This window comes from Amyelois transitella, chromosome W, assembly GCF_032362555.1.
Source record: "Amyelois transitella isolate CPQ chromosome W, ilAmyTran1.1, whole genome shotgun sequence".
Lineage (NCBI taxonomy): Eukaryota > Metazoa > Arthropoda > Insecta > Lepidoptera > Pyralidae > Amyelois > Amyelois transitella.
Genome location: NC_083536.1, coordinates 5,375,233 through 5,389,278, shown reverse-complemented (window position 1 = coordinate 5,389,278; position 14,046 = coordinate 5,375,233). Strand labels below are relative to the sequence as shown.

General features: G+C 36.6%; 1 protein-coding gene across 1 annotated transcript; it reads left to right on the top strand.

Annotated features, from left to right (window-relative positions):
- Nucleotides 1–9,934: 9,934 nt before the first annotated feature.
- On the top strand, nucleotides 9,935–11,254 carry LOC132904100 (craniofacial development protein 2-like). Its single transcript, XM_060954023.1, has one exon. The coding sequence runs from the start codon at nucleotides 9,935–9,937 to the stop codon at nucleotides 11,252–11,254; it is 1,320 nt and encodes a 439-aa protein (XP_060810006.1).
- Nucleotides 11,255–14,046: the final 2,792 nt, after the last annotated feature.

Here is a 14,046-nt window from a genome sequence, read left to right as displayed (position 1 = left end):
GGTGAAATCACCAATAGATTTATGAGCCCATTCAATAGAATTTTTTAGTTCTGTCATCTCCGACTTGATGGTTTTAACGTCCTCCACGAATGTCTTCAATGACCCGAGATCAAAAACAATCCGGTTTAACTGTTCCTGCATCTTATCCAATTGAGACGGAGCAGGGGATACAGGTGCCGGTGAAAGAGACCCAGTTTTGCAAGAGGGACAGCGCCAAGTATTTTTACGATCCCCTAGTCTTCTATACCCATTTTCGGTAATGCCGGCACACGCGAAATCATATACCCTATTGCAAACACTGCACACGGGGCCGTCCGTGTGTTTATTGTTGCAACTTGCACACGTAAACATTGCGATGATTGAGTATGAATATTTAGACCGAGAGCGCAACAAATAATTTAACTGACAAGCGTGTGTTCACTAACGGTGCCGCGGGGAGACTGTCTACATATTTTTTCCTATTAAGTATATTACACTCTTATTCTGTTACACAAATATATTATAAATAAATTTTGAATCCTTCCATTTGTTTTATTTAACCTTCGCGAGTGTTACTGATCGGGAATACAAAGTGCCATTGTGTAACAGTGTTACTCATTGGGAAAACGATAGTTGCAATGTGTACCACTGCTACACAACGGGAATTTTTTTCCCATTGAGTAACAGTGTTACAGATCGCGGTGTGACTGAATGGGAACAAACCCCTCAATCCAGAACTAGATTTGCTCGTAACTGTTTCTCATATTTGGGTTCCTGGATATATAATAAATAGGCAGCGTGGTTGTTCGAACTCTTAGGAATAAAACTTTTAGGTCTTGCAAAAAACTGGTCACTAATTACTTATTAACGTTAGATTATCAAGCTACAGAAAATCTAACCAAACCGCGCATCCATACATATAATAAAACTGTAACTGAACATTGTCTGTACATTGAAGATATTATATTATGATATATTGTAAGGGGTCTTTTTAGGGTCAATAGAAGCCAAAACAATTTTTTTTGAATTTTTGTCTGTGTGTCTGTCTGTCCGTCTGTCTGTCTGTATGTTTGTACGCGCATCACGCAAAATCTACCGAACGGATCTGAACGAAATTCGGCACAGATATAGTTAGTAACCTGGATTAGAATTTAGGCTACTTTTTATCCTGAAATTCTATCCCAAGGGAATGAAATAGGGGGTGCAAGTTTGTATGGAACTTCGTCATTTTTGAATCGATATAAAAAGCTATAAATAATTAATTATCATATTTATTATGATATGATTGAAAAAATAGCATTTTATTGATTAAATTAATTATGCTTTGTTTATTTATTTAGTTCCCGTGATTTAGATATTTATTTTTTGCCCACCCGATACGAGATGGCGCCTCATGAGAATTTAAGAAATAACACAATTGTAGCCGCTGGCAAAATTTTTAATTAATTATATAATTTAAACTTCTTTTATTCATTGATTTAGTTTCGCCAGCACTTACCGTTTCACTACATCTTTGAGAAGAATTTTTTTTTATGTAGGTAGTTTGACGCGCCCCGCATCGGCGACGGTTGCCATGCTCCTCAAGATTAGCAGGAATAACACACATGTAGTAACGCCAGTACTTACCATTTCACCATTGATTTAGTTCCCGTGGTTTAGATATTTATTTTTTGACCATCCGATACGAGATGGCGCCACGAGAATTTAAGAAATAACGCGATTGTAGCCGCTGGCAAAATTAGATGCTGCAAGCATCGGTACTTATTCGGTAGAGTTTCTTAATTCACTTTCGGCATCTGGACTGCCCGCGCATACAATTGCTCTAAAAGTAGACATTCCATTTTGTAATGGGACTGCCTTAAAGTGGTGTCGCTTCATAACATTATAATAGAAGCTAAAATTCTTACTGGTTGTGCAGCTGGTGAAATTGTTTTTATACCGCGCATTCCCAACAACTTTCCATTTCAAATTAAGCGTGTACAGTTTCCAATGGCTATATGTTTCGCGATGACAATTAACAAATCGCAAGGTCAAACACTTGGAGCAGCCGGAGTCGACCTCAGGACGATTTGCTTCTCACACGGACAGCTCTACGTCGCTTGCTCGCGGGTCACCAGCTGTGACAGTTAATTTGTGATGTCCCCAATGGACAAGACAGCAAATGTTGTATACAAAGAGATACTTTAACTTTCCATTATTATAATTTCCTTTTTCGTCTTTAGAATTTATTCGTTTTTTAACAGCTGCGTTTTTTGACTTTTTTTTTCTTCCCGTGTACGTAAGTTTCATCAAAATCCATCCAGTAGAATTTGCGTGATTGAATAGCATCCTCAAACACGCACTCACGTCGGTACATCTATTTTTTTGCATAATATTAGTTTATGTCAATGTAAGGCTCTTTATCTAAGCAATCTTTTTATGAAAGCGAAATTAACGCAGGCGAAGCCGCGGGCAAAAGCTAGTGTACGTATAACTTCGTAAGAATTTTCTTTCAACTCCTAACCGTTGAGGAGTTGTACCTTCCATCATCAGCTCATTCACATGGGATGATGACTATCAGACGCAAATACTTAAACAGATCTATGAAATTGTCAAAAACGTAATTGCCTGTAAATTTGAGGTTTGCCCTTGATTTCCCTGGAATACCATCATCAGATCCTGACTAGGTAACAACGGGACCAACTTGAAAGTATACTCTACCGAACAAAAAAAGAATCACGTAAATCGGTCCATAAATCTCGGCGTAATCGGTATGCATAAATAAAACACCCGAATTTTATTTTCTATTAACTATCACGAGTTGTCTCGATGCTCGATAGATGGCGTTGGCATCGAGATAGATCGCGCTATGGTTTCGTTACCGTCATTTAGCTAGGTAGCGTAAAATATTTTAATTTATCGTGTAATTTTAGCAGCGCCCCTAGCAGACATACGCGAAACTACATATTACACACTACAAATATTTTGATTTGAAATTATTTTCGTTTGATTCATTAACTTTTAACTTGACTTATTTAACTTATTTTACTCTCTATTTCAGTTAATTTTTGATTTGTTGATTAGATTTGATATTTTTGATAGTATATTTAGTTAGTGTTGGATAAGTTTTATAGTGTGAGTTGATTTTTTAATATATTCTTCATTTTTTATTAATTTCTTTGTTACTTTATTAGTCTTAGTTAATTTCCATAGATATAGTTTTAGTTAAAAAATTTCTAATTAAAATGGTTCAAGAAATTTTGTTTGTTAATGGGAATTATATTCCTCATGCTGTGGTAGATATAGAAAAAGATGGAGCCTGTTTATATAACCGAATTACACGTGGGCGAAGCCGCGGGCGGAAAGCTAGTCATATTATAAAAAGTTTAAAAAGTCTACAAATTATTAAAAAAATCCGAGTAGAACCCTGGGATATGATTGTGGAGTAACAAATTCAATAAATCAGTCTTTTTGTTTTCTTTAATTTTTAACTTAAAACTATAAGCTGGCTTTGTTTCAGGAATTGTCATTTTTTTATTTCTGGATAGCAAATTAGCTTCCGACCACTCAGTATCTTTGTAAGAGGTTTTATACTTTAGAATATTTGGTCTATCTTTGGAAATACTCATAATTTTTACATCCGATATCTTAATCTTACTAACAGTAGCTATACCCATATCAGAACTTAAATTTTTCAATGAAATGAAATCTCTGTGTGAAAGCTCATTGACCCTAAGTGGTTCTCCGGTTTTTTTTGCTTCTTTAATTATCTGAATATACTGACTAGGAACATAAATTGGTCCCGATTTTAAAGAGCGTTTGATCTGTTTTTCTATGACTGAATGAACCGAGTCACCTTCATTTTGAGTGTGTCCAGTTATTAAATATTTGTGAGTAATAGAACTTAATTGAGGGTATTTCATTACCGCATACATGTACATTGCGACAATGTACTTGTTTTTGTTTTGGCCGCAACAGTTATCTGAGTAGAAAACTATATCAATTGATTCTTTTTCTGCATGACTGTTCAGCTCTTTTTCGATAAATTTAAGCAAACAACTACCGATTTCGTCTGCACCTCGATTTCCTTCACCTTCGTGCCAAAAATAGCATTCAGTTATACTTTGGGTTACAGTTGGTTCGCTATCCTCATCGTCACTCAAAGATTTATTTTTTATTCTTCTTTTAGTATTTCCCCCTTTGGTTCCTTTTTGTTTTTCCGGTTTTAATTTACTTACAGTAAAATTCATATTATTCAGTTTACTTTTATAATAAAATACAGAAACATCGCCACGAGGTACCTGCAAAACAGCCTGTAGGTCATACACAGCCACTATTAGATTTTCATTAGTATTCAGAGCCTTCTTGTCTTTATTTTTCTCTTGTCTTGACAATTTTTTCTCTATATAGTGCTCATCATATTTCTGCTGGAGCTTTTCTTTATTTTCCAAATCAGAATTTTCGTAGGCAACACATAGCTCACATCTGTCTTTTTTTGGAACAAAGAAACCGATGTTAAATTCGTGATTAAAGATGCGAGAATACATAACGTAATTTGCATATTCACGTCCGTCCTCTTTGCACTGCGCCACGTAATCCCTATGTAAGTCCGAGATAGTTTTCCCTCCATCGACGTATTCTCGTGTAGTTTGTGCTCTTAAGTAATGACTTTCAATCCTTGGTATAGATTTTATATGATTCCTGATATCATTTTTCATAGTTTCGCCGACAGTATAATGTTTATTATGTTTCCCTCTGCGATCCTCTTCCAAAAAACCTCCAGCTGATTTGTTTGTCACAGTCCTGATAGTTCTATCATTAATGTCCAGTGTATTTTTGAACATAATTTTGCAGACTCTTTTTAATAAACCTCCAACTTCAAAGTAGAAAGCATAATTGGTTTTTCGTGGTTTTTGCGCCTTGACGTAACGGTACTTGACATCTATGGGTCTTATATGTTTGTGCACAAACTGTCTCTGTTTCTCCAAATTATTTAAAGTCCAGTAAGAATCAAATAATACCCGCCTCATTTCATCAGTGAGAAAAGAACTGCATTTGAGCCGACAACGTTCCCCACAAGCCACCTTCATACCTTTTTTTGGAACAGTACGTCCAGATTTCGTTTGATAAGATAATCCTGAGTTTCGAAGAGTCTTTGAAAGATTTTGTTTCCACTGACCTTCTACACGTTGTCTTTTACGAGTAGGTTTAATTTCTTCTGTGATCACGACTTGTTTTTGCTGCTCATCGATATTTAAATTGGGTTCCTCCTGTAGAATCGATGCACTAGCGGGACTCTCTGAGACCTGTGATGCAGACGATGAGCTAGATGAAGCTGAGGTTAAGGACGACGACGAACTCGAAGAACTCGATGACGACGACGACCGCCGACAAGGAACCACTGGAATTGTCTTACGCTTTTTACTAGGTCTGTCATAATTTGGATCTTTACCAGAATCATCTGAATCCTCAAACGCACTTAAGCATTCCTCAGCAGAAATTTCGTCCTTGTCGCTATTAGATTTTGTGACCGAATTTGACAATTTGTAGAAGTTGCAAGCAAAGAAACATTCTCTTTATTGGTGTCGTCAGATGGTGTCGATATACCTATTTGTTGAGTACTCGTTGACATTGAATTGGAACCCTGTGCTTCAAGATTAACTTCTAGATTCGTCTCCAAACAAATATCCAATATTTTTCTTGCTCTAAACATTTTAGGTAATTTAGCTATTAGCTCCACCTAAAACAATAACACAAATAATAATAGCGTGTAAGTAAATAAAGAAGAAGAAGAAAAAAAGTCCTTGCCTTGAATAATGTAAATCTTTATTTAAAAATCTAAAAAAGCTAATAATTCTTTTGATATTTAATTATTATTATACTACTGCAATTTATGTTGGTGACACGCTTTATACATGACTAGCGTAATGAGAAAGATTGATTATTTTTTGTATAATCTAAGCCATGTATACCGACATTTTTAGACAAAGAACACAAAATACGGTTGAAAAGATTCTAAAACAGGGGCACGTTTAAATATACAACAGTATATTATTGAAATAAAATATTTTGTTATCAAACTTTCACTACGTATACTGTGATATTTAGACATACAACAATATATTTGATAACAAATACGAATTCTTTGCAGAACGTAATCATGTATACTGTCGTAACTCAACTCAACACAGTATTATTAAAAAATTAATTCGATTTTTCACTTACCTCATTCACAGTAATAGTCACAACTCGACAAGCAACACTTTAAAAATTGTTAGACGACACGTCCACCTAGCGCAAGCTGTCACATGACACTGTTTTTGTTTCGGGAGGGCCTACTTTCGGTTACCGCTATAACGACACTAATGCCATCTAGTGACAAATAATCGAATTACGCACGCGCCTGTTTTTGAGATAAAATATAGATGTTTTACGAACATTAATGGTCGAATAAAAGCCTTTCGAGTTTTTTTTGAGTTGTGACACTATTTGAGCGGAGGTGCGATCTGTTGTCTGCGAAACTAATATTTAAACCTTCATACGGATAATATGAAGAATTTAGAAATACTCTTACGTCTCGAATATGACAATGGTCGAACTCTGCCATCGACATTGTTGCATTACTTTTACGGTTTGTTTGTAAAGCAATAATAACAAATCTTGGTTTCTCCAACTGTGATGAAGTTTTAATGGACCAAGTATGTTTCCTGGTTTTGGGTAACAATGGGTACTCATACAAATCCCAGTTACGAAACGCTAAGGTTATCGCTCGATCTTTTTCTAAATGTTTAAGTAAATTGATTCTTTCACGGTCCGACACTCGAACATGAGGAACTCGCCAAACTATTTTATTTATAATTATATCTTCGACAATTTCTCCAGAACTTAGTAATAAGGAATTGAGATTTGTATTACTTCTCAATAGTACTAATTCATGTTTACAGTTCATTATGATTTTTTCATAATCTTCTGCAAAACCTAATATTTTATTTAACGGTATATACACAGAAAATCCTCCATCGGTGGTAATGCCTGAAGGAGACCAACCCCAAACTTTTGCGCTTTTGGATTCATTTTCGTTCAATGATAGATAAGATTTAATTGTTGTGGTAATACCTGCATTTTTAATCTTATCTATTTCTATCCCATTTAGTTCATATCTTATATCTTGAAATAGAAATAGTACGGGGTTGTTTACGAAATGCACACTCGGTACTTTTTCTTTGCCAGCGTTATTTTGTTTATACACATCGACTCTGCCCTCAATATACAAACAGCTGAGTGCAGGCAACACATACAAGTCTTGTTGATTAATCGGTATTCGTATTTCATCATTTTTGTTAAAACTTGATACATAAGGCTTATACGAATGATATTCAAAACTTTCTATGCTATTGTCGTAAGACGCGGGTTGGCATATATTTAAAATGTTCATATTAACAAACCTAGTAGCCTTAAAAAGTCTTTATTTTTTTTGTTAGTTTTTTTTTTTTAATCGCAGCGATGTTTCTTTGTGAGGTGATCCTTTAGGACTGAGTCTTTTAATAGGAGTGAAGGTGTTTTTATGAAAATTTAACATTTTGGTTTAAAGTGCAAATACAACTGTACTTCTTCACCGCGTAAGTTAATTTGCTTATTTTCTGCGTCTAACAACCTTATATTGAGTGAATTTATTGAGCTCTGATTGACAGGAAAGTAAATTAAATTCTTAGGTATTTCAATAATTCTGTAACCAGGGGGTACGTTAGGCACAAATTCATAAATAATATGGCTTGCTTTTCCGTTTACAAATGATCCGCTGATAACATCACATTCGATGCGTACGATAGTTGTTGCTAAAATGCTGACAGGATGCTGAGATTCAGTACTTATATTAGCTTTGATTGATTCTCTATTAAATCCTAATATTTTTCCGATTGAATTATTTTTATTAAAGTGTACATCTTTCGAACAAAAAATTCTTGTTTTTAACGTATTATTATTACAACCCAATTTCAACGCTGCATTCTTTATGTTACTTTTCAGATAATCACAAATATCTTGAAACTCATACGATCCTTCAAGAATTTCAATAACTTCATCTTTTCCATAGTAAAATTTGTTATTTTTTGCGTCTATGTTAGGTATAGAATTAAATGTAGAAAAATACAAAAGCCCACATTCGTACTCTCCATTCAGTTGTAATGTAGGGGAATAGTTAGTTGTTAAAAATTCTCCTCTGCCTGTTATTGACACAGTGAAAGACATTATTATACTGATACAAATATATTTTTATTATATTATTTATACAAATGATGTTTCCAAAATTCTTTTAAAAACTTTAAACAAAGGTGTCCGCAGTTTATAGTACCATAAGATTGATATTGCAAATAATTATAATTTATAGTTAAAGGACTTAAATAATTTACTAGTTCCAATGGTGGTTTTAAATCACCAAAACTATCAAAATATTATATACACAGTAATTAATATATTTAACGTAGGCTACCCAATGTGTTCCAGGATTGTCAGAACTATCTAAATTTAATACAGCACACTCAATTTTTTTTGGTTTCCGAGGAAGAGTATCTCTCATATACACTCCGCGAAAGTAAGGAATATCAATAGCATGTTCCATTATATCTAAATTGGTTAGTGCTCGTCTGGGTAGCCGCTTTTTCAGTTTTTTGAAGGACTTAGATATAATCCTGCTCCCTTTTTATATGGTTTTATATACAAGGCCTTTCCTAAAGCAACAGATTCCATCATCTTGTTATGTCGTTTAGACTCTTCAAAGTTTTTCTGAGCTACTTTGTAATCATTAACAGCCTTTGCTATACCTGCCGCGCCACCAGCAAGTGAACCTAAAGCTGACAGACCGGCAAAGATGGGAATGAGCGGTAAAAAGCCTCCGCATTTAGGAATGGGTATACATCGTGGTAAACATGTACGTGATCCGTTATTTTTAGAAAATAGTCTTTTTGCGGTTGCATATGCAAAGTTTATAGTTGAACGCTTGTCCTTTGATTTAATATTTTTAAGCTTAGATTGTATATTTTTCACTACTTTCATAAATGAACGAACTCCAGCGCCAGCTTTGAGTTTTGCTTTCATTGCATTTTTTACAATCCATGAAGCCAATTTTTCTCCTTTTCCAGCACTCTTCGATTTTATTCTTTTCTTAGCCATATTCAAAAGGTCTAAATCTGCTTTATGTCGAATGTTTAAATCCTTATTATTGTATGCAATATCGTGGTACATACAAGCTTCATCCAATTTATTTATACCTCGCTCACCTCTTAATAATCGTTTTTGAAGTTTAGTACCTGGTCCACAAAACTGATATCCAGGAATATGTAGTTCGAAAGGTAAATTATTGATGACGTTATTTAAAATACCTCTTCCCTTCTTCATAGATATTCTTGAAATGAAGATATTTATTATGACGCTCACTTTATATTACAATAGTAATGCATTCTTGTCCACCCAACTATTTTCTTTTTCACTTAAACCTAACCACTTTACATAAAGTTTATGACCTTTACGTTTAATAACTCTTTCAATAAGATAAAGTTCTGGAAATTTCGTTTTTTGTAATTCATATTCATAAAAAGCTCCCAAAATTTTTTGTTTATGTTTGTCTTCTAATAGGTTCTCGGGGTAGCCTCATTCCCTAGAGAACGCGTCCCCAGGTAGCGGATAGGGGAACGCTCGCTGGATGCTACATCCAGAGGGTAGGAGGGAAATAAAATACCTCCCGCGGACTAACAAGGCCGCAGATGGAACCTGCGTTATAAAACCTCTGCGGCGTGCTCCTTCGCCATATGCGGAGTACGAGGGCGGTGCAGTGCTGGGAGTTGGGCTGGAGCTCTCAGAAGAGATGGCGGCGGATGAGCCTTCGGGTCAACGGCGGCGCTCAAGCCTTCCAGGAAAGGTCACAGTCTTGGTGTCAGGTGACAACCGACCGTAAAACATACAGCCAATTATTATACTAATCATGAGGCAAAATACCAAAGGAAAGAGTGGAAAGGCTAGGGCGTCCCCCTTAAGCGACGACAATAGTGAATATGCGACATATGATAGGGCGTTCCCCGTAAGCGACGGAATACCGAAGCGAAAAGACACTGTGCCGATGCTTGAACTGCGTATATGCACTTGGAATATCGGCACAATGACTGGACGGAGTGCTGAACTTAGCTCGATACTGGAGCGACGACGCATAAACATCTGTTGTGTGCAAGAAACAAAATGGAAAGGTGCTAAAAGTCGCCAAATTGGAAAAGGGTATAAGCTACTATATAATGGAAGAGAGAACACCAAGAATGGTATTGGAATAATCCTGGATCAATATCTTAGTAATAATGTAGTAGGGATAAACAGAATAAGTGATCGCATCATGTCCGTTAAGTTAGCCTTGAATAAACAACCATGCCTGAATGTCATCTCAGTCTACGCACCACAAGTCAACTGCCAGGACGCAGAGAAACAAGAATTCTGGGAAGAATTACAGTCACTTGTAACAACAATACCACCGGGAGAACAAAAACTCATATGCGGAGACTTAAATGGCCACGTGGGAATGGATGGAGGTGGTTATACAGGGAATCATGGGGGTTTCGGATTTGGAGAACAAAATAGGGAAGGGGAAACCATTTTGGATTTTGCGTCATGTCATGATCTTGCAGTAGTTAACACGTTCTTTCAAAAGAAGGATGAACATCTAATCACATACAAGAGCGGAAACTCTAAAACCCAGATTGACTACATACTAATAGACAAAAAAGACTTAAAGCAAATTAAAGACTGTAAGGTTATCCCCGGCGAACCTCTTACCTCACAGCATAGGCTTCTATTAACTGCCCTAAAATTGAAAACACCCATTAAGACTAAAATACCAAGAGTCGAAAAGATCAAATGGCATGCACTAAACGGTGACAAGGGAAAAGCTGTGAGAGATCAGATAATAGAATATCTAGGAAATACATCCCCCGAAAATTATAGCTCAACATCGAAATTGTGGGAGAACTTTGAATCATTCTGCGTTGCTACTGTCAAACGTGAGCTGGGTGTCAGCAAAGGAGCTCTACATAGTGCAAAGGATGCTAAATGGTGGAATAACCGCGCTAAGGATAGTGTAGCTGAAAAGAAAAGGCTGTTCAAAATCTGGCAAAACACTCGCTCTGAAGAGGATAGAGAAATCTACATACAGGCCAAAAAAGCCGCAAGAAAAACGGTAGCGGTAGAGAGAGAGAGAAAGCCGAGTCAGAGCTTCATCAGCGATTGGAATCATCGGCTGACTTTGACATATATAAAATAGCAAAGCGAAGACACAATGACAGCAAAGACTTCAAAACTACAAAGTACATCAAAAACAGTGAAGGCGTCCTGCTAACTAACGATATCGAGATATGTGATAGATGGTATGAGTACTACCAAAAACTACTAAATGAAGAATTCCCTAGACAGCAACAAGAGGATCTGTTAAAACAGAAGGCCCAATTAGCGAAATTACCCCCGAAGAAGTCCGTAAAGCAATCTGCAAAATGAAAAATCACAAAGCAACGGGTCCGGACAACATACCCGCTGAGCTATGGAAATTACTCGGAGCTGATGGGGCCTGCTGGCTAGCAATGCTATTCAATAGGATCCTAGCTGAAGAGAAAATGCCAGACGCCTGGAGGAAAAGTATAATAGTCCCGTTCTACAAAAACAAAGGTGACGTTCGAGATTGTGGAAACTTTCGAGGGATAAAACTTACATCTCATACCCTGAAAATCTGGGAACGAGTTCTAGGCGAACGTCTTCAAAGTCTAACTCACATATCAGAAAACCAATTTGGTTTCACCGCTGGGAAGGGAACCACAGACGCAATACACGTGATAAGGCTGTTAATGGAAAAATCTCGTGACAACAAACAAACACTATGGATGATTTTCATAGATCTTGAAAAGGCTTTCGATCGTGTACCTAGAACATTGATCTGGCAGGCCTTGCGCTCCCAGAACATTCCAGAACGGTACATAAAGCTCATATCAGATATGTATGTTAACGTGCAAACGAGTGTCCGATGTGCCGCAGGTGTATCAAAAAGCTTCGATATCAAAGTGGGGGTTCATCAAGGCAGCGCGCTAAGCCCATTACTATTTAACATCGTGATGAACTATCTTACGGAGAAAATTCAGAAGCCCGTACCATGGAACCTCCTGTATGCGGATGATGTTGCATTAATATCGAACAACAAGCAAGAAGTACAGGACAGCCTAGAGCAATGGAGGAGCGCCCTCGAGTCCGGTGGACTACGTATTAGCAGAACTAAGACAGAGTATATGGTGTGCAACTTTAGCCTTGACAAATCTAGCACGACACACACAGAGCTGAAGCTTGATGGAGAAATCCTACCGAGAGTAAACAAGTTCAAATACCTAGGTTCTGTTATCGCCGAGGACGGCACGATCACCGCTGACATAACCCATAGAACGACGTCTGGGTGGAGTAAATGGCGAGAACTGACAGGAGTCCTATGTGATCCTAAAATGCCTGTAAGAACCAAAGGCAAAGTCTATAAAACCGCCGTGAGACCAGTTCTACTCTATGGCAGCGAAACGTGGGCCTCAAAGCAAATGCAAGAGCATAAACTACACACGACGGAAATGCGTATGCTCCGTTGGGCAGGTGGAGTTACCCTCAAAGATAAAGTCCGAAATGAATATATACGGGGCAGTTTCAAGGTGGCACCCATAACCGAGAAGCTCAAAGAATCCAGACTAAGATGGTTTGGACATGTAATGCGTAGACCCGAAGATCACGCTGTAAAGAAGTGCCTTTCCATGGCTACGTTAAAGAGAGGGAAAGGCAGGCCCCTAACAACCTGGATGTCAAATGTCCAGAGAGACATGAAAGAGTTGGGCCTGTCAACTGACGACGCGTATCAGCGGAAGAAATGGCGCCTTAGGATTAGGAAAGCCGACCCCGCGTAACGGGAAGAGGCGAGGACAAAGAAGAAGTTTGTCTTCTAATAGGTATGTTGGTGGATTCGTATCATTTACCTTGACAATAACGAATATTTCTGTCGACCAGTTGGGAGTGTATCCTTTATAAAAATCACCTTTAAATTTACTTATCCGAACACTATCACCAACGTGGAACTTAGGCTTGCGATATAAAACTCGCTTTTGTGCACGCAATATGTTACATCTAACTTGTATCTGGTTTACTTTATTTACGTCGACTGGTTTAAATTTAGTAGTACGGTGAGTAGTATTGTTATATTTGTCTACAACGGAATTTAAATTTGGTCCTAACCATTTATAACAACCATACAAACTAAACATTTTGTAAAGATTACATTTTATTGTACGAATAACTCTTTCCACAATAGAAGCTTTTTTGGTGGAGTAGGTGGAATAATGATTAATGTCATATTTCTTACACAATTTATTAAAAGCATCATTATAAAATTCTTTGCCTAAATCAGTTTGTAAATTTAGAGGTTTTCGTTTTGAACGAGATACAATTTCAAACATTGCTTTTGTCACACATTTTTTGTTTTTTGATTTTATAGGATATGTCCACACATATTTTGTAAAAGTATCTATTACAACTAAAACATATTTATATCCTTTGTTAAAATAAGAATATTTCTGAAAATCCATAAGATCAGCTTGCCATAAGTCGTCTATTCCTTTTATAATTGTAAATCGACGAGGAAAATTTCTTCTTGCTGCTTTATGAATTTCCACTATGTTTTTTTTGCTCATTGTGTTGGTTCAATTTAAGTTCAATCAAATTATCTATTTCTTGTTTTGTATAAAACGATTTTGACAAACGGTCTGATGTAGCTTTTTCCAATTTTTTTAAATATACTTGTATATTATCATTAACCACTCTTATTTCTTTTCTTAACTCTTGTAGTATATTATCGACGTATGCTTTGTTCACTGCTTCATCGGCTTCATTTGGAGATGAAAGACCTTTTAATTTAGATGTTTTCAAATCATAGTGTCCAGCATCAGTTTTCACCAATGTATCGTTTAAAGTGTCGATAAATTCCAATAATCGCAAACGTTTATGGACGTGATGACCGAACTTATCTACATTCATTGCTGTCTA

What these genes read in the sequence shown, in the direction of transcription:
- LOC132904100 (XM_060954023.1), top strand. Translation starts at nt 9,935, where the DNA reads ATGAGGCAAAATACCAAAGGAAAGAGTGGAAAGGCTAGGGCGTCCCCC.